Source organism: Phyllostomus hastatus, unplaced genomic scaffold (genome assembly GCF_019186645.2).
Source record: "Phyllostomus hastatus isolate PE091 unplaced genomic scaffold, TTU_PhHast_1.1 phas_contig_348, whole genome shotgun sequence".
NCBI lineage: Eukaryota > Metazoa > Chordata > Mammalia > Chiroptera > Phyllostomidae > Phyllostomus > Phyllostomus hastatus.
Window position 1 is genome coordinate 1,658,558 of NW_025333860.1, and position 21,653 is coordinate 1,680,210.

At 49.3% G+C, this 21,653-nt stretch overlaps 3 protein-coding genes across 8 annotated transcripts; 1 reads left to right on the plus strand and 2 right to left on the minus strand.

Moving 5' to 3' along the window:
• Positions 1-377: 377 nt before the first annotated feature.
• Positions 378-4,560, minus strand: CBLN3 (cerebellin 3 precursor). Its single transcript, XM_045841178.1, has 3 exons — positions 3,875-4,560; positions 3,482-3,601; positions 378-3,154 (listed from the first exon to the last, which is right to left on the minus strand). Exons 1-3 carry the CDS (start codon positions 4,187-4,189, stop codon positions 2,957-2,959), a joined length of 633 nt encoding a protein of 210 aa, XP_045697134.1. The 5' UTR covers positions 4,190-4,560; the 3' UTR covers positions 378-2,956.
• A 442-nt stretch (positions 4,561-5,002) lies between these two features.
• KHNYN (KH and NYN domain containing) lies at positions 5,003-14,044 on the plus strand. 4 transcript variants are annotated; one of them, XM_045841099.1, is made up of 8 exons: positions 5,003-5,233; positions 5,860-6,080; positions 6,842-7,953; positions 8,105-8,235; positions 8,322-8,418; positions 11,041-11,148; positions 11,355-11,456; positions 12,046-14,044. In XM_045841099.1, the coding sequence occupies exons 2-8, from the start codon at positions 5,880-5,882 to the stop codon at positions 12,254-12,256; spliced, it is 1,962 nt and encodes a 653-aa protein (XP_045697055.1). In that variant the 5' UTR covers positions 5,003-5,233; positions 5,860-5,879; the 3' UTR covers positions 12,257-14,044. The 4 variants fall into 4 exon arrangements, with proteins under 4 accessions (XP_045697055.1, XP_045697054.1, XP_045697053.1 ...); XM_045841098.1 differs by having other exon boundaries at positions 5,003-5,087; positions 12,010-14,044; XM_045841097.1 differs by having other exon boundaries at positions 5,006-5,267; positions 12,010-14,044.
• Positions 14,045-14,675: 631 nt separating this feature from the next.
• SDR39U1 (short chain dehydrogenase/reductase family 39U member 1) lies at positions 14,676-17,684 on the minus strand. 3 transcript variants are annotated; one of them, XM_045841102.1, is made up of 7 exons: positions 17,633-17,684; positions 17,222-17,328; positions 17,046-17,128; positions 16,660-16,684; positions 15,897-16,029; positions 15,700-15,843; positions 14,676-15,419 (listed from the first exon to the last, which is right to left on the minus strand). In XM_045841102.1, the coding sequence occupies exons 1-7, from the start codon at positions 17,646-17,648 to the stop codon at positions 15,007-15,009; spliced, it is 921 nt and encodes a 306-aa protein (XP_045697058.1). In that variant the 5' UTR covers positions 17,649-17,684; the 3' UTR covers positions 14,676-15,006. The 3 variants fall into 3 exon arrangements, with proteins under 3 accessions (XP_045697058.1, XP_045697057.1, XP_045697059.1); XM_045841101.1 differs by lacking the exon at positions 15,897-16,029 and having other exon boundaries at positions 16,563-16,684; XM_045841103.1 differs by lacking the exons at positions 15,897-16,029; positions 16,660-16,684; positions 17,222-17,328; positions 17,633-17,684 and having other exon boundaries at positions 17,046-17,127.
• Positions 17,685-21,653: the final 3,969 nt, after the last annotated feature.

Below are 21,653 nucleotides of genomic sequence, written 5' to 3' on the forward strand. Positions count from 1 at the left end.
TTCTTCTTTGCACTTGAGCTTTACAGACTCTTGCACCCCTCCAAGAACTAGCCCCACCTCACCTTCTCCAAGTCCTTTGTGCATAGAGAATGTAAATTCTTTCAGAATGGGCTTACAGCTTTCTCCCCCATACCTGATGTAAAAAACACTTGCAAAACTCCTGGACGTCAGACACGTTAACTTTTGTACTTAGCCATGCAGTGGTTTAGATTCCATGCCCCAAGACCAGTTGTAGTCTTCTTCTTCTCCTCCCTTCCCTCTCTCACCCCTCCCCCTTCTCCTCCCCCTCCCCCTTCTTCTTCTTCCTCTTCCTCTTCCTCCTCCCCTTCTTCTTCTCCTCCTCCTTCTTCTTCTCCTCCTCCTCCCCCTCCCCCTTGTCCTTCTAGCAACAGCCTAATAAACCCTTTCTTTTAGAAAACCCAGCTATGGAAGTTAAAATTTTTTATTTAACACTGGAACCCAGCCAGTCAATCAGAGGCTCGGGGAACAGCCTAGACTTGAAACTGGTGTTTGAACTGAGTTGCTGAGGAGTGGGGTCGCTGGAACCTCTAATCTATAGGCAGTTGATCAGAAGTATATTTAACAGCCTGGGTTTTCCACTGGGGTCTGAAGCGAAGAGGGTTGGGGTGTAGGACAAATCCTTAACCTGTAGAATCTGATGCAAAATCCAGGCAGGTAGTGTCAGAATTGTGTTGAACTGAGTCAAAATCTTGGATATCCTGCTGGTGTCTGAGCATTGCTTGGCATTTTGTGAAAAGTACCCCCTCCCCTCCACACACAGTAGAATTGAATACAGGAACCCAAAAGAACTGCCATCCATCCCTGGACTCTGTCTGCAGATTCTTCTATGTGAGGCAGAAATAATCTACCTTATGTAAGCCATTCTTATTTTGGGCTTTACTGTTACTGTAATCTCATTTTAATTAGTTGGTAATATAGAGGTTCCCTTTCCCAAGAGATGAAGGATCAAGTCTGAGCAGCGAGCAGTTATCTGTTGGGCTTTCTTTCTTCCTAGCTGTAATATATGGCCAGATGGTGCCAATCAGTCTCTTTCACTCTTGGTACAGTTCCAACGTTTTTCTGGAATTACTCACAGCTCTCTATATCCACCCCTCCCTGCTTATACAGATGAGGAAAAGTAAGTGTAACTTATGAATAGTTAAAATACCTACTATATTTATATTCTTCTATTTGTCAAAATTAACTAAAAATATCCAATATATTCGTTCTTCTTCACTCAGCATATGAACTGCCTTTTTGCATGCTTCATAGTGACTTTTTCCTTTTGGAGTATCACTAGAGTCATACATTTAAAAAAATCACCTTCTTCCAATTAAGTACATTATTTTTGCTTTTGATTGCCAAATTGCCACAGAATGTCAGATGGGAGTCTTTTAAAATTGGTCCCTTTGTCTTTTCACTCTCCCCTATACATTTAGAAAAGTATCCTTGCTTATTGTCATCAACAACATGTTCCAGGCCTAGAATTATCTGGGACATGGAGATATTCTCCTAGGAAACCCGAGTCCTTCTAAAGGTGAATAATGTTTGAGGTAAAGATCCAGGTGCTAAGAATACCTATCAGAATTTTTCCTAATGTTGTATCTATGCTACTTTAGTGATAGTTTGAAAAATTGTTTCTTTTGCAAACCACAAATTTACATTGGTATTTCCTACTTAACTCAAGCATTACTAAATCCTTTTTTATTTGACTCTAATGTACAGTTTTATAGTCTCTCTGACATACCTGGTGGTATCCTGACCCAAATTCTAATGGTATCTTCTGTCTTGAGTGATCTGATAATGTCTCATCAACGATAATTCTCTGGTTGCTTTATTGATTGAGTCACCCATGCTGGGCCAATGGGACAGGGAGGTAAGGCAGTTTATAATACTTGCAGGAGATTGGTTGAAGGGATGAATTATTGAATTCAAGGTAATAGCAAGTTTAAGACAGCACAGATCAGGGGAAAGAAGAGAGGCAGTGGGACAGTCTAGAACAGGTTCACTGCAGGTAACTGAGAACTGGGGGAAGGAGGCGATGGTCAGAGCAGGGAGTGATCGAAGTGAAGACTGCAAAGGTGGAACTCTTAGAAGGTGGCTGTGGGCATTGATGTGTTCCATGCCTGGAGATCTACACTTGCTCACATGTGATCTTCTACCTACAGCTGCCCAAGGAAGTGCTGTACACCTGTTCTCAGCTGGTACAAACAAACATACACACCCCATGTCTCAGCTGGGGAAGTGAGAGCCAGAGTCCATTTGGGACCTGGTACAGATGAACACCCAGGTTCACTGCCTGCTGGTTGCCCCAGTGTACATGAAAAATGTGTACCTTGCTCAGGCTGGTCACATGTTCCCTTCCTATCCTATCAGCTATAGGCTCTGGGCTGCTCAGTGGCCCTCCCCACACTTCTACTGGTGGCTGAGCCTCCTGCCATAGTCCATATGGGCTGGCTCAACTCCTGACTGTGCTGGCCGAGATCCACAATGCTGGCACTCCTCACAGGAAGGAGCCTGCAGGGCATGCTGAGCCTGGTCCATCTGGGCCCTTGTGGGGGCCTGTCAAGCTCACCTGCCCACCTGTTTCCAAGTAGCTCTGAGCCAGAAGCTGGGGGTGGGGTAGAAGAAGGAAGAACAAAGTCTGCAAAGTATGGCAGGACTCTTTACCTGCCAAATCCTGCCCTCATCCTAGGGCTGCAGACAAAGAGATGCAGTGAGAGACTGTGAGGGCATTTGGGATGGGGGAGGGGTTAAGAGGGGCCAGGTCCTGGGATGCCACAGCTCTGCTCATCACCTTAGGTGTTTGGCACATGGTCCCATGCAAGAAGCTGAAATACAAACAGCCAGAGGGAACCTCTCTCCGACCTCAAAGATGTTGCTTTTGGGGCAGGAGGGGAGAGGGCATAGGCCAGACGTCAGGGGCTAGATTCCTGTCTTTGAAAGGCATGAGCCCTCAGAGTGGAAAGATGAGGAAGCCAGAGAAGCTTGAATATTTCCAGCCACCCAGCAGGTTCCCCCGACGTAGGCGCAGAGACACCCTGTCCCCAGGGTCCAGGGGTAGTAGCACTGAGCTGGTGGCTGCCTCTCGGGTCACGTCAGGGTCATTGGCAAAGGCTGAGATGACGGGCCATGTGTTCAGCATCAAGCTTACCTGGGAAGGGAACCTAGTTAGCATTTCTCCCCAGACCTTGTCCTAGGACCCCATGTTTCTGAGGATTGCCCTACTTCTCCCCAGCCCCAGAGGGATACCCTGTAATCTGGGAACCTGGAGCTCATGCACTCTCCTGGGATAGCTGAGGGGTGGCCAGTGTTGGACTCTGCAGGTCCTTCACATTCTGCTAAGCAGGCCCTTTCCTTCCTCGCTCCTGGGTCCCCAGGACACAGGCCAATGAAGGGTCTGCCCAGGATTTAGCTGGGCTTCGCTTATTCCTCCCTCCACCCAACCTGGGACAGGGACAGGGCCTAGCGCTCAGATCACCTGGACGGTTTGGCGGTTGTACACCTTCACCACATGGAACCGGAAGCTGTAGACACCCCGGACAGGGGCCACGAAGGAGCCCGAGGCCCGATCAAAGCCACCGCCCTCATTCACCAAGACCTAGGGGAAGCAGACCCTGCTGAGTGGGCTGGGGATACCTGGGGCTCAGGGAAACTGCTGGGTTAGGAGATGGGACAGTGAGTAAGGAAAATAAGGGGTAGCAAGTAGCTGCCAACAGGAGGAATGCACAGATTCAAAAGAAGTACTGAGAAAGGGCAAGGAGGAGTATGGGTAGGAGTGAAGGGAAAGGAGATGGGCAGGGAGATTGGGGGCAACTGGCCACAGCACAGTGGGCTCAGATTTACCCCAGGCCCTTGCAGTGCAGGGGGTTACCTGGTCAAAGTAGATGGCCCCATTGGTGCCGTTGCTGATCTCCCCTGCAGGCTCATGGTGGTGGCTTCGGACTGCAGCAAATGCCACTCTTCCAGGAGGTGCTTCTCCCAGAGCTGCTCCCCCGGCTCCCCCTGCAGCAGCTCTGCCAGGCTCACAGACCACCAGGCACTCACCCTCCAGGAGGACAGGCTCTGCTCCCTCCTGGGCCCATCCGGTCCCCAGGGCCAGAATCATCAGGGCCATGGGCAATCTGGAGTTGAGTGTGAGACCTGGTAGCCAGAGACGTGGTAGCCAGTGCTGCGTTGCTCCCAGCATGGCTGAGTGGCTCTGACTCACAAGTCTTCCTGTCTTCTTGTCCACCTTTCTGCTTCTTTCAGTTTCTGCCCTCCCTCAGACGCTCAACTCCCCTCACCCTGCTTCTCAGCCCTCTCTCGGTGTCTCACTGTCACCTGGTCTCAGCGTCTCCCTCTCCATACCTCTCTGTGCACCACAACTCTGTCCTGCTTCTCACTCCTGCTGTCACTGCAGTTCCCTCCTCTTTGGCAGGGCACAAAATGACAGCAGTTGGGCTCTGGGAGGGAGAGGAGAGATGAAGCAGCCCAGTAGGAAGGCTACAGCCAGAATCCCAGGACAGCCCCTGGAGAGAGTACTGAAGGCTGGAACTGGGACCTCGGAGATAGGGTGTGTGTGTGTGTATGTGCACAAGACAGCGCCTATAGCCCTTCGTCTCATCCTTCCCCTCTTCAAAGGCCCTCACACGTCCACAGCACTCTGAGTGGCATCTTTTTTCATTGTTAGAAAGGAAAGCCCTTGTCTTTTTACAACAATTCTTTTTGGTAGGAAAGTGCTTGGATCAGTCACTTTTCCTCCTTGGCCTTCCAATAGCTTCATTCAAAGGGACTGGATTAGTCCCTTTAAGGCTTTCTTCACTTCTGACTCTTATGAGTGGTCCCTGTTTTCCAGGTACTACGGAGAATGGGCAAGAACCTAGAGGAATCCGAAGCGACCGTAGGGAAACCCAGTGAACTGCGGGCAAGTGGGCGGGGTCGAGGCCGGGGGAGGGGCCGAGAGCTGGGAGGAGACTGGCGGGCGTGGGGAGCGCTCCGCGGGGCGCCGTGCGGCCCCAGTCCGGGGGAGGAGCTCGGTTGACTCCGCCCCCGGCCAGGAAGTGACTCCAAAAACAGTTCGAGATGTGAAGAGAGGTCCCTGTTGGGTGAGAAATCCGGGAAGGCCCGCCCAGATTCGAGCCCCTCCAGCCCCCAGTCTTACTCCGCTGGGCCCGGGCCGGGGGCGCAGGCGAAGTTGGGGCCGACGTACACCTAGAGACACCGGCTGAAGAGGACCCAACGGGTGGCCGAGGCGGGTAGAGGTGGAAGTCGGAGGCCTCAGCGCAGTGCGTGGCTGGGGGCGGCGGCCGCCAGAGGCTGTAGGCAGGGCTCAGTCAGGCCCCTGGGCCCCGGGTGGGGCGCGTGGCGCAACCTAGGGGGTGGCAGCGGACGCGGAGGGAAGGGGGGGGGGATGAGAGTGGCTAGAACCTTGGAACTGGCAGGCGAGGGACTCCAGAGTACAGCGCAGTTCAAGCCTTGGTGAGGATCCATTTTAAAGAGGACGTCTTGGACCCGGTGATTGCAGAGTCCCCCCCGAGGAGAGGGACTCTTTCGTCACCCGTCCACCCTTTTTGGACCAGGCCAAGCTGGAGCCGCCCCCGCCCCCACCCCAGGGCTGTGGTCATTCTTTTACAAAGCCCAGACGCCCATCCCAGAGAGACAGCCTTGTTTATCCATGACGTCCTCTTTGGAGAGAAGGCCCATGCCCTGACATTAATCTGACATTCTCTTTCTACCTCCAAGATGGCCCTAGATCTCCTGGGTTGTTTTTGTCAGATTTGTAACTAGGTGCAACCTGTTGGTTGCTGATGTAGCCCGAGAGACCAAGATTTGGGTTGAGGGGACGGCGAGGCTTTGAGCTGTCTTTCCTACTTCCAGGTCTGGGTGGCCAAGCAGCCATGCCTACCTGGGGGGCTGGCTCCCCGTCCCCTGACCGCTTTGCTGTGTCTTCGGTGGCGGAGGACAAGGTACGGGAGCAGCAACCCCATGTGGAGCGCATCTTCCGCGTGGAGATGAGCGTCCTCCCGAAGGACTGCCCTGAGAACCCTCACATCTGGCTGCAGCTGGAGGGCCCCAAGGAAAACGCTAGCAGAGCCAAGGTGAACGCTCCCTTCCTGACCCTTCTGGGAACAATGACTCCCTCCCTCTCTCAGAGGCCTGGGAGAAGAGGGGCTGGGAAGGATCTCTACCATTGTTGGTCTCATGGCAACCTCAGTGGCCCTGGGCTGTGAGACACTCTCCAACTTTTTGTTGGTTTGGAGTTTTGGTTTTATTTCTGCTGTGATGACCTAGGTTCTGCCAGGGCTTGGAGACAAGCGATTCATTTCAAACGAGTGAGTGCTCTTTGGGACAGTAGAGAAAATCCAGTTGGGCAAGCAGGCCCCACCAAGGAATTCACTGTATAGAGGCTCGGCCTGGGTTCCAGTACAGCTCTATCGCCTACTAGTGCTGTGACCTGAGTTTCAGTTCCCTTATCTATAAAATGTGAATAGTAGCAGTGCCTGCCTCTTTGGGCTTATTGTGAATCAGATAAAGCATGAGTTCAGTCAAAGTGGGCAGTAGTGATAATTATGATGGGAATATACCACACACACATATAAATATTTAGAGAGACAATCCTGTTAACTAATTAATTATGATTGTATCTTAACGTCAGTCAAGTTCTAAATGGAAATACTAGCCATGGCTGGCAGCTACAAAGGGAAGGAAGTGAGATTCTTGATCCCTGTTTAACCCCCACCTTTGTCAGGATCTGTGGGGTTCCATTGTCTGCTGAGGCATCCTAGAGCTTAGGGGAGAGCACTGAGCCTGAAGATTCCAGCAGCCTCCTTTTTCTTACCTTTCCCCTTTTTTCCCCTAGGAGTACCTGAAGGGTCTCTGCAGCCCGGAGTTGCAGGATGAAATCCACTACCCACCGAAACTGCACTGCATCTTCCTGGGGGCCCAAGGCCTCTTTCTTGATTGCTTGGCTTGGAGCACCTCAGCCCACCTGGTACCTGGGGCGCCTGGCTCACTGATGGTCAGTGGCCTGACGGAGGCCTTCGTCATGGCTCAGAGCCGAGTGGAGGAGCTGGTAGAGCGGCTGAGCTGGGACTTGCAGCCAGGGTCATCTGCTGGAGCCTCTCAGTGTGCTGGAGTGCTGAGAGACTTCTGTGCCCTGCTGCAGCCCCCAGGGGATGTCCACCGAGAGGCCCTACTGCAGCTGCCCCTAGCCGTCCAGGAGGAACTGCTGAGCCTGGTGCAGGAGGCATCCAGGGGGCAGGGGCCCCAAGGGCTTCCTTCCTGGGAGGGGGGGAACCCAGGCCTGCTGGGTGCTCCACACCAGGGAGTCAGAGCTCCCCTGAGTGAAGGCAGGGGGTCCTTAGACACTGGGCCTACAGGGTGGCAAGAGTCAAGGGGAGAGGGACATGCTATGGAGAAGCAGGGAGGGAAGCAGGGTGGTCCCAGGGAGATGGATTTGGGATGGAAGGAGCTGCCTGGGGCAGAGGCCTGGGAGAAAGAAGTGACCTTCAGGTCACAGTTAGGGGGAGGAGAGGCAGGGCAGGAAGGGCTCCTGAAGGGGAAGGCCCTGGGGAAGGAGGAGATGCCTCAGGAAAGAGGAAGGTTCTGTATACAGGGCGAGCCTCCTGGTGCCCAGGGTCCCTGTCAGAGGGCAGCTCAGCTCCGGGGAGCCTCTCTCCTCCAGCGGCTCCATAACGGGGAAGCCTCACCTCCCAGGGTGCCTAGCCCCCCGCCTGCACCTGAACCCCCGTGGTACTGTGGAGACCGAGGAGACAGGGGAGACAGGCAGCAGGTTGTGGCTCGAGGTCGCGGGTCTCCATGGAAACGAGGCACCCGGGGGGGCAACTTGGTGACTGGCACACAGCGTTTCCAGGAGGCCCTACAGGACCCTTTTACCCTGTGCCTTGCCAATGTACCTGGCCAGCCAGACCTCCGCCACATTGTCATTGATGGCAGCAACGTGGCCATGGTGTGAGTACCAGGTGGGGCTGAGGGTCCTGGGGAGGGGGATGAGATGGGCAGTATTGTTCACCTTGGGGACATGTGCTGAGGGGTGAGCATTCCAGCCAGGCTGCCAGGCCCTCTGCTGGGGCCCCAGAGTGCCGACCCCTTCCCACTGCAGGCATGGCCTCCAGCACTACTTCTCCAGCCGGGGCATTGCCATTGCTGTGCAGTACTTCTGGGACCGTGGCCATCGGGACATCACTGTCTTTGTGCCTCAGTGGCGCTTCAGCAAGGATGCCAAGGTCAGAGGTGAGTTGGGCCTTGTCTTTTTTGTGTCCTGGGATAGACCCTGCTTCTGCATTGAGAATAACCACGTTGTGCTCCTCTGTTTCTAGAGGGTCACTTCCTGCAAAAGCTCTACTCCCTCAGTCTGCTCTCCCTCACTCCCTCCCGAGTCATGGATGGCAAGAGGATCTCCTCCTATGATGACAGGTACTTGCTTCTTTCCTGGACCCTTCAAGGAGCTCAATGAGAGACAGAAGGAGAGCCAGAAGCTTCTGAACCTTTGTACTGTTTCTAAGCCTGGGAAATGAGCAAAGGGCCAGTTAGTCCACTGTGTGCCTCTGGCTCTATGAGATGAGATGGATGGTAGACAACCGTGTTTACCCATTCATCATTCATTTTCTATTCACCAAACTAAATAATGCTTTGCATTTATATAGCACCTTACTGTCTAGCACATACTAATTTAATGGGAAGATGGGAAAGCTGATGACATGAATAACAAATGCCTTCTTACAACCTAAATTTCCAAACAAGTGGAGAAATTTCTCAGCATTCTGGAAAAACCAGAGTCAGTGTTCCAAATACCAAGTCAAGTGAAGAAATACAATCCATGCATAATAACATAAAACAAAATGTAAATAAAACATGGTATAATAGAGAGATCACTGGAGCTGGAATTGGATGATCTGACTTGGGGCCCCAAGTTGCACTGCTCATAGACTCTGACTGTGGACCAGTCTGTTGCTGAAGTAACCTCTTGTCTCAGGGTCCTCTTCCATTCATTCATGCGCCCTGTGACTCTCTAAAAAAACATAAGTCATGTGCTTTTTTCACTCAAGGTGCTAGGCAGAATACAGGATAGTGTTTAACTGTTTATGAACCCACTCAGGTGTGGCAGAGGGTTTTGTCTCTGTGGTACAGAAATGGAGCTGAGGGTAAGGGTGGTTAACTCTCTTGGGTGAAGTCTATTAAGTGCCAGAGGAAAAATGAGAATTTAAAGCTGTGTCCTGGGATAGACCCCGCTCTACTGTACCTTGCAGGCAACTGCATTGTGCTCCTGTTTCTAGAGGATCACTTCCTCTGGAAACAGGGTGGGAAATGAGCAGATTTTAAAAGCCACTTAAACAGTTAAAAATGTTTACAATGAAAGTTCTTGATTCTCTTAGTATTTTCAGTTTCAAATAAAAAACTAGTTTCCATACCACAGTGATTATATATTTCATCTTTTCAAGTACTGAACTTTTTCTCCCTAACAAGTAAATGGTATTCTACAAAAAGGCAGTTCCCTGTGTCCCAATGCTATTGTTTTATATCTAGATTTCACAGATTATCTAAGATGTGGAAGCTTCTTTTGTACCAGCATTTACATAGAACTGAAGCTGAAGGTTGAGTCATTTGCTATGAATTTTAAAGGTGTGTGTGTGTACAGCTGTGTAGGTCCTGATAGGCTGACAGCACAACATGAACTTGGAGTTTTGCCTAGTTACAGTGACTAACAGTCGTGCACAGCACAGGTGTACTGGGTGAATACTGTCGAACACCGTGTGATGTAACTCAGTAATGGTGAATGTGCTTAGCCTGAAAAGTTTGTATTCTACATGACACCATAAGCAATTGTACATCATCTCCTTAATTTGTTTCCCAGACAGAAACTCAGAACCCGATATCTGTCACCTCAAATCCTAATTGCTAGTCCCCTCAACACCACACTGTCTTCCAAATACTTACTGCCCACTTTTTGCTAGGTGTGTTGCTTTCAGAAAGAGATGGAAATGTTGGGAATTTTATTTCAAAGAGCCAAAAGAAACTATAAACCAAACACTTCAGTAACCTGGAGGAAGGGGAAACTGCTTCTGGCTGGGGTTTGTGGGAAGGGAGAGATTTGTGTTTTTCGATGCTAGAGAAGGATGATGGGATGGGCTGGATCTCCGGGTTTCTAAATGTGTTTAAAAAGATCCTCACCCACCTCTTCATGAACCCTCCTCCAGTTCCATGGAGTCTGGATTACTCGGGTGGAGCCCAGGCATCTCTTTTTTAAAGTTATTCTGGTGAATCTGTTCATCAGTAGAGTTTGGGATCACTTTGCAGAAGGAGGGAATAGTTTGAGAAACATGAAGTCAGAGAGCATGTTTGAAGAACAGGATATAATGTGATCATTGATTTGGCAGTAGCTGAGAGTACCTTTGGGAATACCGGGAGAGATAAGGCCATGAAGGGGACTGGATCAAGGTTCCAGATGGGTTGGCTGCCAGGCCTGGGCATGTGGACTTTCTTCGGGAAGTAAAGGGCAAGTATAGAAGAATGTTGTGTGGCTGCGGAGCATGTCCCCCTTTTGGGGGAGGGCAGGAGAAACTGGAAGGTGGTAAATGGCGGGGGGCAGGGACCCCCTTATCAGTATCTCAGCTGCAGTGTCTGAATAGCTGAGGTGGTAGTGGTGGAACTGGAAAGGAAGGGGACAGAATGGAAGGCTTTTCAGAGGAAAAACATGATGGATTTGTGACCAATTGCTGATGGATTTGTAGGGTGCTGTAGAGGGAAAAATACAGAACCAGGGCTAGATCTTACTGTCTTCCTAACGAAGCACTAAGTATTGGGTGGAGGATTGTGGTGAGTGGAGGGCATGTCCTTGGGATTCCACACTGGATTCATCTTTGTTTTCTCTCTAACCCATGACACTTGTATCCAGTCCGTCTCCTGGTGGCTGGTCAAGATGAGGGGGGCAGGGAGGGGTAGATCTCCATCACCAGAAGTAGGTCATGGGAGTTGATAGCACTCTTTGGGGTTGAGGCTTTGGAGAATTCCAGAATGTTGTCGTGGTTTCCGAGACAGGTTCATGGTGAAGCTGGCTGAAGAGACTGATGGGATCATTGTCTCTAACGACCAGTTCCGGGACCTGGCGGAGGAGTCGGAGAAGTGGATGGCAATCATCAGAGAGCGGTGAGGGGCATCCCCTGAGAAAAGGGCTTGGACTCAGACCTTTCTCTAAAAGCAGTTCTGCACTGCCACCGGGTGAGGACTCTGGAAATGGCCGTGACACTGGCTTGAAGGATGGTAGCTTACAGCTGCTGGTGGGCTTAGTCTCAGCTGTTTGGGAGATGAGCAGGGGCCCCTCTGTGACCATTACATTTTCTGTCCCCATCCAGCCTGCTGCCCTTCACTTTCGTGGGAAACCTCTTCATGGTCCCTGACGACCCACTGGGGCGAAATGGCCCCATGCTGGATGAGTTCCTGAAGAAGCCAGTCAGGTAATGCCCCAGTCTGTCCTAGGCAGGCCCCAGCCCTCGCCCCCTTTCTGCAGGGGCCTTGCAGACCTGGAGACTTGGTAGAAGTGTGACCTCAGTCTGGGCCAGCTTAATTCTGTAGTGGTTTAGGTTGCCTTGGGCCAGGCCCTAACGGCTTCCCTGGAAACCCTGACACAGACCCTCCAATCTGGGAGGGAAGCTCCTGTTTCCTGTTTCCCCTAGTCAGTTTTTGCTGGAGTTATTTGGAACATGGTTGCTTTTACTTATAGCCACTTGTATTCAGCACTCCCTCTGCTGGGCCATTAAGTAAGTGAGTAATGTATTAGACACGAACTAGATTATAATAGTGGCAAGATTCCCTTTCCTGGTTTCAAAGGAACTTCCCTTCTCCCCTTCAGGAGTGGGTTGATACTGCCGCTTAGTGGTCAGCTTGGGGAACTTCAGAGCCAGGAACAGGCAGGGCAGTTAAGAGCTGTGGAATGCTGGGAGGCCCCCTGAGTTCTAACTTCTCTCCAGGACGCACATCAGCTCCTCTCTTCGCTCTGCTTCTTCCCAGGGCACAGGGGTCTTCTAAGGCTCAGCTTCCTTCCAGGGGCTTCACAGAACACGGTAATCAGCAGCAGGGGAGAGAAGAGGAGGAGAAAGGCAGTATTCGGAAGACCCGGGAGACAGAGAGGCTCCGGCGCCAGCTGCTGGAAGTGTTTTGGGGCCAGGATCACAAGGTGGACTTCATCCTGCAGCGGGAGCCCTATTGCCGGGACATCAACCAGCTCTCTGAGGCCCTGCTCAGTCTCAACTTCTGAGCCTCGCCAGCCCGAGTGGCTGTCTCCCCATCAGCATCAGCCTTGCCCAGCTTAGCCTCTTCTGTGAAGATCCCCGTGATGCTCAGACCCTGACCTAGACCCACTCTGAGTTGGTGCCTTAAGTCAGGGAAGGACTGAGAAAGAGCATTCCAATGTTCTTGCCTGGGGCACTTTGGGGACAGGTCCATAAAGTGACCTGATCTCCTCTTGAGGCAGGACCTCAACCAGCTCTCAAGAGGTTCTGTTCAGCTCCAGCTCCTCAACTGTAGCACAGGGTTTCTGTTGGGAGTGGGGGCTGCCAGAAAGAGTAGGTCCTGGAGATTGGGACTGCCAGCTCCTCCTTGAAGCTGAGTTGGGGATGGAAGCTGGAGTGCGCAGGAGGGGAATGAAACAGGTGGCAAGAAAGCTGAGCCTTTCCTACCCCTGGCTGCTGCTCTGGATAGCCAGAGGACAGGATGCTTCCCAGGCCTGGCAGGGCTCCTGGGAGCCTTGAAGGGAGTGCTGGGCCCTGGAAAGGCTAGTGTGACGGGGTCTGGGTCACAGTGGTGCAGCAGGGAGCTGGTGGGAAAGGTAGAGGAAGACTTGGCTTCTGGTCTCAGCTGTGCCTGTCTGTGACCTTGAATGAGCTACTTGGCCTTTACTTCTGCCTTTAAATCAGATGTAAAAATGCCTGTTGGGAGAAATGAGAACATGGAGGAGGGCTCTTTGGAGGAAAAGTACTTGGACCAAGTCTCAGGTGTGTCTGTCTGTGACTGCACAGGCTTCCAAACCAAAACCTCACTTTCAGAGAACTGAGGGTCCTCTGTCCCCAGGGCCTGTGCCCTAGATTTTAGCATTGCACCCTCATGATGTGCCCTATAATGGCTGCGTCCCTTTTGGGCAATCCCCAAATCCACATTTACAAAACAGTTAGTTAGGGGTGACTGTTTGCATTACCAGAATACTCTCAGGGTTCCTCTAAATGGCAGCTCTCCTGTTGCATTCGTGTTGTTTACAGATTGACGAATGTGTCAGAAAGTCCCCTGTTCAGTGCACGCGTGGTGTTGTGAACTCAATGGAAGCCATGCTCTGCAATGACAATGTGATCTAACCCTAGTGTTTTCTCTACAGAACACATGTTGCATAAAGCGAGGCCCACTTATGCTTTGTGTGAGTATATATATATATATATATATATATATATATAGGGGGTTATACAGGTTGTATATAGATGAGCTAATTATCTGGAAAATGAAAACTGAAGAATTATTAGAATACGGAGATTCAGACCAACTGCCATCCTGTTGGAACATTCTGCCCTGATTCCTACAGGTCATTGTCCTGTATCGGCTTGAAGTCCTCTCGTGCCAGGGACTGACTGCTTCCAAGTAGTGCTTCCTCTAGTGCAGCCCTGATTCATGCTTCTGTCTTTGAGGCTGGTCATTCCTCCAGGAACAATACTAGGCTGGCCAACTTCCTAGAGTCCAAGACTGGATAAAGAGGAGGGACAGGGACCGCAGGGTTCTGTGTTGTCTGGGCCCTTGGGTAAGCCCCTGGACAGGATCCTTTTCGGGCTCTGGCTTCTGCTACCTGAGCAGCACTGGGAGCTGAAGGCTGCCACCCCAGTTCCTCATTCCAGCAACTAGTGGGAGCTGAGTGGTGATGGGTGGTCTCTGGGTCCTACTGTCTGCCCCTCTTCCCTGTTGTGATGTGTACCGCTAGACCTAGTCAGGGAGGTAGGTGACAGGGACTCAAAGTCCCTCTGTAATAAAGGTGGTTAATATGGCCCCAGCTGGGGGCCTAGAGGAACTACTGGTCAAGTTGTGGCAGGTATCAGGGTAGGTAAACAGGGAGAGGGTCTTAAATGAACACTTGGGGTTTCTTTTTACCTGTTAGGGCTGTTTACAGTTTGGGGTACGTTCCTTGCCCCTTTCACTTTCAGCGATGGTGGGTGTGAGGTAGACCAGAGGTTTCTTTCCTTTTGTGCCTGGGACTCCAGCTGACTGAGTGGCCTCAATCAGATGTGAGGACAGTCCGAAGCTTCTTACAGACAGGGTTGTTGGCTTACTCCCGCAGCTTGTTGAACTGAGACCATTATGTGATCGTTTTATTAATTCACTGCCGTTCAGCAGCACACCGAAGGCTGTCCTAGACTTGGGTCTCACCTCTTCCTCTGCTGGCATCCTAATGGTACCATGTGAACAAGTATGCAGGGTGACCACAGAACCCATTGGAAATGGATCATCACCTCTCTTGTGTTCCAGTGTCTGCCATCATCATAATCTCATGCCCCAAATTTGTTACCAGCTCTTTGGAGGGAACAAAAAGGGAGGTAATTCCCATTGTAACTTTAAAAACCCCACATAGGGGGTCTTCAAGGGTGACACTCCTTGAGATAAACTCAAGGAGAATCTAGGCTAAAGAGATGAACCAAAACCAATGAGATAACTTATCTTTATTGCCTGAACTGTAGAGCATTCACTACACAGCAAAAGAGAAATGGGGCAGGAATGGGTTATGTAGGGGTACTGAATTTGGAGACTCTCACAAGGAGTTGAAGATGTTACGGTCCCAACCTGATGAGACTGCACTCTTGAAACAGTGGACAGGCAAAGTGCAGCAACAGAATAATGAGAAAGGACAGGGAGGAGAGGAATCCCCAAGAACCAGATGGGCTCACATGGCAAGCAGAATACTTCATCCTCCTCAGTCCCTACCTGGGAAGCCTCTGTTGAGGGCCAGGCTGTGGGCTCTGCCATGAACTTTCTTGCTTAGGCTATGACTTCCTTCAGTGCAGGCCCCAGCTCTGGGAAGGAATACTGGTAGCCAGTGGCCAGTGTCCGCCGTGGGATCACCTTCTGGCCCTCCAGCAGCATGATGGCACGCTCTCGCCCAAAGACAGCTTGCACGATGGTGCTAGGGAGAGGGATGAAGGCTGGGCGGCCTAGGGCTGTGCCCAAGGCCTGAGCAAACTCAGCATTTGTAGTGCTATAGGCTGGAGCCACGCCGTTCAGGACACCCTGCACATGGCTGGCTTCAATAGCATGGGCCAGGATTCCTACCAGGTCCCCAATGTGAATCCAGGGGAAGAACTGTTGGCCGGAGCCGATGGGGCCCCCCAGGCCCAGGCGGAAGGGTAGCAGCATGTGACCAATGGCACCGCCCCCACGGCCCAGCACAACCCCTAGAACAGGCAAGAAGGATGGTACAGGGGGACCCCTCAGCTTCCAGGCAGCCTCACTGTTCCTTCCATATCCCCTTCCTCACTCTTTTCCTTTGCTGGCTTAGCTCTGTAGCAGTCCAGGGGTATGGCTGTCTTGGGGACTTCCCATCCTCTCATCTGCAGGTTGGCCAGAAGTGGTGGCATCCTCACCTCAGTAAGCTCTGCTCCCCTTACCCTCCAACTCCCCCAGGAGAGAGAACACATTCCAACCCCTCCTGATAGGCAGGCCCCTTGTTCTCACCAGAGCGTACCACCACCTGGCGTGTAGAATCTCCAGGAAGCCTGGCTGCAGCTTCCCATTTGGTTACGAGATTGGAGAAAAAGTCAAAATCCCCTCCTGGGCTGTCCTCATCATACTCAGCGGTCAGGCTGGGCTGGTAGTAAGCTGCCAGTGGGAGAGCACTTGTTTGCCGTGGCTGGTCCTTTGCAGTGAAGGGCCCCGTTGGCCTAACCCCCCTTGGCCTTTGGGGTCTTCCCATGGGATGGAGATGCAGATATTTTTCCCTTGAGTGATACCATTAGCTGACTTGTTCCTGCCCTGGAGTAACTTATTTTTTGCTGCTGGGCTAAGCTGAGAAACTGATAGAGGGCTGTGGTTCAGAATAAATACATGGGTGCTAGGCTGAGTTTTTTAAATCTCAGCTCCACTGCTTTAACTACAACTTTAGGCAAGTTACATAACCTCTGCAAAATCTGTACACCATTAAAAGGGGAACAATCGTCTACCTCAGAGTTCTTGTGAGGATTAAATGCTGCAATATGTGTAAAACACTCAGTGGCTGGTATTTATGCCGAAATTGTTTGCAATTATTTTGTCCCCCAAAATACAAGAATCAGAAATTCTATTCCTAAAGAACTTTGCTGTGAGAAGCAAGGGACCTGGAGTAGGTGGATTTTTTCCTGGCACTGGGGTAGCACCATTCTACCCTCTTTCTCTGAGGGTCCCTGTTTCTCAGCAAAAGGGCACAAAAGTCAGGAGAAAGATGCATGGATCAAGAGCCTAGGAAGAAGACTTCTGGGAACATATACCTCGAAGGGTATAAGCTACCTCTTCAGTGTGTATTCTCCCCTGGTTAATGTAGGGGCTGGTGATTTGGGGCATACCTACACCAGTGACTAAGACCCAGGCCTGGGGGCGTTGTGGGGCCTTGGTGATGGCTCTCGCCAGCAGGTGGGTGGTCTCCAGGCGGCTGCTGAGAACCTCTTTTTGGAAGGCTTCATTCCACCTGCAGGAGAAACAGGAAATAAGCCACTGAATATGTGCATTGCACATATCCCTTCCTCTGCCTTTCCTTGGGGCCTGTCCATGTCCATTTCTAGTAAAACCCTGCATTGTGGTTTAGAGAAACTGTCCATCTCTCTTGGAGAGGGAAAAGGCTTGTCCTTTTTGGGCATCCTGAGTTATAAGTGAGGACTATAGTCAACTGGCTGTGTGGATAGGAGGGAGGGTGAATGTGGAGGAGTGGGGCAGGATAAGTAATCAAGGATCGGGCAGCTCCATTCTTCACATCTCAGGTCTCATCAGAGTTGTTCCTCTTCTCCTTATGCTCTAGAGGATATCAGTTGTAGGGTCCAGCAGCAACTGACCTTCGAAGAGGGTTGAGAATGTTCTCTCCAGCCAGGTTGACTGCCGCATCGCAGCTAGGCAGCCCCGACGTAGCAAGCTCATCCTGTCAGAGAAAAATTAACAGTGCCAACCTAGCCCTGCGCCGCTGCCAAATCGGGCCTCCTCCCACCCACTAGTTTCCAGAGGGTGGACATACCCATGTGATCCGACCTGGCCCGGGCTTTCGGGAGACCAGAGTCACTTCATGGCCTCTGGCTTTCAGCAGATGGATTAGGGCTGTCCCAATGAAGCCCGTCCCTCCACCTGATCAGAAAATACAAGGTGTTTATCATCCGGGCCGGGGTGCCTACCGTCCCGCATGTGGCTCCATCTGGTGCCATCCCATTTGACCCCAGATTTCTCCCCTCTTTTTCGGCCCCGTCCTTGCCACACACAGGTGACACAGGTCACAGGGATTTGGAAGATTCGGCTTCAGTTAGGAGGATAAGGCCAGATTGCCAGTGCACGAGACAGTGCCCTCCATCGGGGTCCACTTAGCCCTTAACCTCTGGTTCAATCTTTTTTTCATAAACCCATCTCCCATCTCTCCCTCTTTGCCCTCCCTCACCCACGAGCACCCGCATAGCAACCAGGACCTAACGCGCCTGCGCAAGATCGAAACACCCCCCCTTACCCGTTGCGTGTGCGTCCTTCCGGCAGTGGGCTCCAATTGGGAAGTGGGCAGGATTGAGACTAGGCGTGGCACTACCCCACGACCCGGAAGAATTCACAACAAGGGCTGCAAGTGTGTTTCACCCGGAGGTGTGGCCCAGTGTGTGGTGTGTGTGTGTGTGTGGGTGTGTAGGGGCGGCACGGGGAAGAGGGCGTGGTCTGCAAAGAGGTAGGGGGAGGGGCCGAAGAGGGGTGGTGGAATTGGCCCAGAGTCCTGAAACGAAGGGGAGGAAGCAGGAAAATGCTTTTAGTGCAGAAAACACCCTTGACCAAAATCCTGAAGCTGTTCGAACCACCAGGTTCTTAAGGTCCATTCAGCTCGGTGGCTCAGTAATCTAAAAGCATCCGTCCACCGTTACAATGGATTTCTTTTTAACCAGGCTTTTATTTTTTCCTTTCTTGTTCCAGTCCCTTCCTGTTGGCATTTAAACATTCTGTGTCCTCTGCTAATGGCCTCTCTCTGTCTTCGCCTTCATTGCCAAACTTCTAAATGATGGGTGTCCATTTTCTACTTCCTAATTCCCTGTCGTCTGGCTCTGATTTTATCATTAATTGCCTTTCTAGCCAAGATCACCAGTTCCCATGTGTCACCAAATCGAATGCCTACTTTTAAGCCATTTTTCTTGAATTCTGTGTCACTGGACATGTGCTGACTCCTCTGTTACTTTGGAAATGCTCATCTCTTGTCCTCAGTGAAAACCGCACTCTTCTGGCTTCTTCTCTTAGCTCTTTTCAGCCTCTGTTGCTTGCTTAGCCATCTCTAAGCTTTTAAAATGTTGGTATTCCTCAAAGCTGGGTCCTACGACCTACCTCTCTTCCCTCTTTGTGCTTACGCCCAAGCATCTTTGTGGGTGAACTCAGTTACCAGTTTTTCAAGGAAGACTTGCCAAATCTATGCAACTTGAATATCTCCTCTGAGCTCCTGATTCCTGTAAAAACTTCCCACTAAACACCTGTTCTTGAATGTCTGAAACACTGTTGCTTTTACTTACTAAATATCGCCCATCTATTTATCTCTGTCACCACCACTCTCCAAGATATTATCTAAATTTTTGTGTAGATTTCTGCAATAGTTTCCTAATAGGTTTTCCTGCTTCTGCTTGTTTCTCCTCTCTGAAGTAGTCTGCACATTGCAGACTGAATGATCTTTTAAGAACATGTGGGAGGAACACTATGATGGCATATGTGTCCTAAAAAACCCCTTCAATTGCAAAGTTCCTGGATATGCTGGATAAAATTTAGCACATCTCCATTTAAATACATTTGTGGGCTAGCTGGAAAACAAAGGAAAGCCCCAGAGCACAAAAACAAAATGTGCCTTGGGACCAAGGCTGCTTTGTGATTGGTTGTCAGTTTCAGTAACCCAGAGGCCTGGGTGACAGGAGATGATGCCTGGGACCCAAGCGAAACTGGGAATGGGACTCATGCATAAAGTTTTCGGTGGGCTATGTCCACTCAATATCAAAGAACATGATTAGGAAACATGTTTCTATAAGCTTGGCTCTTGGGTAGGATTTGCTGTAAAACAATAACAAATTAGTCTTTTCTGAGAAGTTGTATCCATTGGCCTGCCCTGATACAGTTCTGGAGTTTGAACTCATAGTTACCTACCTGCTTGGCCTAAGGAGCCCTAAGCTAAGTTTTCAACTTAAGTGTTCCAGATAGGAGCCAATGTAAACCCTAGGTTTCACAGGATCTCATTAGATAAAATCCTGCCAACTATCAGCACACATTCCAAAATTATAAAACACAGGGGAACAAACCACTCTGGGGAGGAGTCAGCAGAGTCTGACCAAAAAGGATTTCAGATATTAGAATTTTGAGATATAGAATATAAAACAAGTTTAAAAATTTTAAAGAAGGAGGAGACATTAAAAACATGAGAGCTAAGATACTATAAAAAATTATAGCAGAATTGATAAAGAACCAATTCAAACTCCTAAAAATTAAAAATATGATTGAAATTAAAAAACTCATTGAGTGAGTTTCAGCAGCGGGGAATAGACTTATCATTTGTTGTGAGGATTAACGAGTTATGAAGAAATTACCCATTATGCAGCACAGAGAGATAAAGAGGTAGAGAATATGAAAGAGAAGGTAAGAGACAGGGAAGATAAAGTGAGAGATTCTAACTGTCCTATTTGTCATTCCAAAAGAGATGAGACAGAGAAGGAGATGGAGAAAATATTTGAAGATTATCTTTACAAAGTAATGAAAGATAGTGAATACTCAGATTCAGTAAGTAAAATAAATCTCAAGTAGAATAAATAAAAATAAATTCATGCCTAATCACATCATAATAAAGCTATAAAACAAAGACAAGAGATTTTAAAAGCAGTCAGAAATAAAACATTATCTATTAAGAAATAACAATTAGATGGGCAACTGACCCCTCAACCATAGCCATATAAACCAGTAGTACAATACAATAGTGCCTTCAAATGCTAGCAGAAAATAATTGCCAACCTAGAATTGTTTGTCTACAAACTGGTATTCAAGAATGAAGGTAAAACAAGGATACTTTTAGACAAGCAAAAAATGAGACTTTACCATTCTCAGACTTCTAAACTTTGTCAGGAAAAAAAAGAAAATTATCTTGAAAGGAAGGTATGATATGCAAGAGAATAATCCAAATGTTAGTAAAGAAATGGGTAAATATAAACAAATATTGACCATATAAAGCAACAACCATAATATGTAATTTGTGGGTAAAAATGAAAAGAGAACATAAATGTTAGTCACCAATAGTGTAGAAGTATGTGACTGCAGCTGAATTGTTGGGGAAAGGATAACAATACTGAATAATATTAAACTGTTAAATATATATTTAAAAAATTAAGGGCAGTCCTGGCCAAGTGGCTCAGTTGGAGTATTGTCCCATACACCAAAAGTTTGCAAGTTCAATCCCCAGTCAGGGCCATACTCAGGTTGTGGGTTCAATCCCTGGTCAGGGTGCATATGGGAGGGGGAGGCAACCAATTGATGTTTCTCTCTTTCTCTGTCTCTCTCAAATCAGTAAAAACATATCCTCAAGTGAGGATTAAAAAGAAATTAAGGGCAACTGTTGCATATTAGTAGTAAAATGTACACTTCTGAATCAGCAGAGAGAAACAAGAAAGCAGTTTGACCACTTAATTACCATAAAAAGAAAGTGTAGATATAATTCAATAGTGGTCACTGAGCAGATCGGACTCCTCTCGTTTGCGTGCCTCCCTCCACTTCCTCAGCAACCGTGTCTGATAAACCCGATATGGCCCAGATTGAGAAATTTGATAAGTTGAAATGGAAGAAGACTGAAATGGAATGGAAAAATCCACTGCCTTCCAAAGAAATGATTGAACAGGAGGAGCAAGCAGGTGAATTGTAATGAGGCCCACACCACCTATATGCTCTGTACGTTCCACAAGCACTGCCCTCTTGCTTTAGTACTTTTAGCTGTTTAATTTTGTAAGATTCAAAGAGGTTGGATCAGTTTAAATGGCTGTGCTGCCCCTTGTCACATCAGAACCACCGACAGTGAAGGCCGCACCTGCTGCTCCCATCTGCCTCTCTGCCTGGCAGGGAAGGAAAATAACTTTCATGTTGGTGGAGGAAGAAGCTGGGTGGGACGACAGTGAAATCTCAAGTAAACCAAGCTGGTTCAAGGTGCCCTGCAGGCTGTGAAATGCAGTTTAATCAGAGTGCCATTTTTTTTGTTGAAATGATTTTAATTATTAAAATGCACAATTTTCAAAAATATGAAAATAAAATGTTTTAAAACCCCAAAAAAGTGTAGGTAAAACTAGAAAACTCCAAATAAGATAATAGGAATAATCAGTAACCATAATATACTTAAAAAGACTGAGAAATTGAATTAACTAGATGTATTGGAATTATAAATTTCAATAAGAATGAACCTCAAAGTTATCAAGCAAAAA

Bases quoted from the DNA above. Each gene is read 5' to 3' on its own strand.
- SDR39U1 (XM_045841102.1), bottom strand. The intron at 17,129-17,221 runs GTATGTCCACCC...TTTCTCTGACAG, and splicing joins GGCCAGGTCGGATCACATGG to GATGAGCTTGCTACGTCGGG. The intron at 16,685-17,045 runs GTCAGTTGCTGC...TTTCTCCTGCAG, and splicing joins ATTCTCAACCCTCTTCGAAG to GTGGAATGAAGCCTTCCAAA.
- CBLN3 (XM_045841178.1), bottom strand. From the start codon at position 4,189: ATGCTGGGAGCAACGCAGCACTGGCTACCACGTCTCTGGCTACCAGGT. The intron at 3,602-3,874 runs GTAACCCCCTGC...TGCTTCCCCTAG, and splicing joins GGGCCATCTACTTTGACCAG to GTCTTGGTGAATGAGGGCGG. The intron at 3,155-3,481 runs GTGATCTGAGCG...TTCCCTTCCCAG, and splicing joins ACAACCGCCAAACCGTCCAG to GTAAGCTTGATGCTGAACAC.
- KHNYN (XM_045841098.1), top strand. From the start codon at position 5,880: ATGCCTACCTGGGGGGCTGGCTCCCCGTCCCCTGACCGCTTTGCTGTG. The intron at 8,236-8,321 runs GTGAGTTGGGCC...CTCTGTTTCTAG, and splicing joins CAAGGATGCCAAGGTCAGAG to AGGGTCACTTCCTGCAAAAG. The intron at 8,419-11,040 runs GTACTTGCTTCT...TTTCCGAGACAG, and splicing joins ATCTCCTCCTATGATGACAG to GTTCATGGTGAAGCTGGCTG.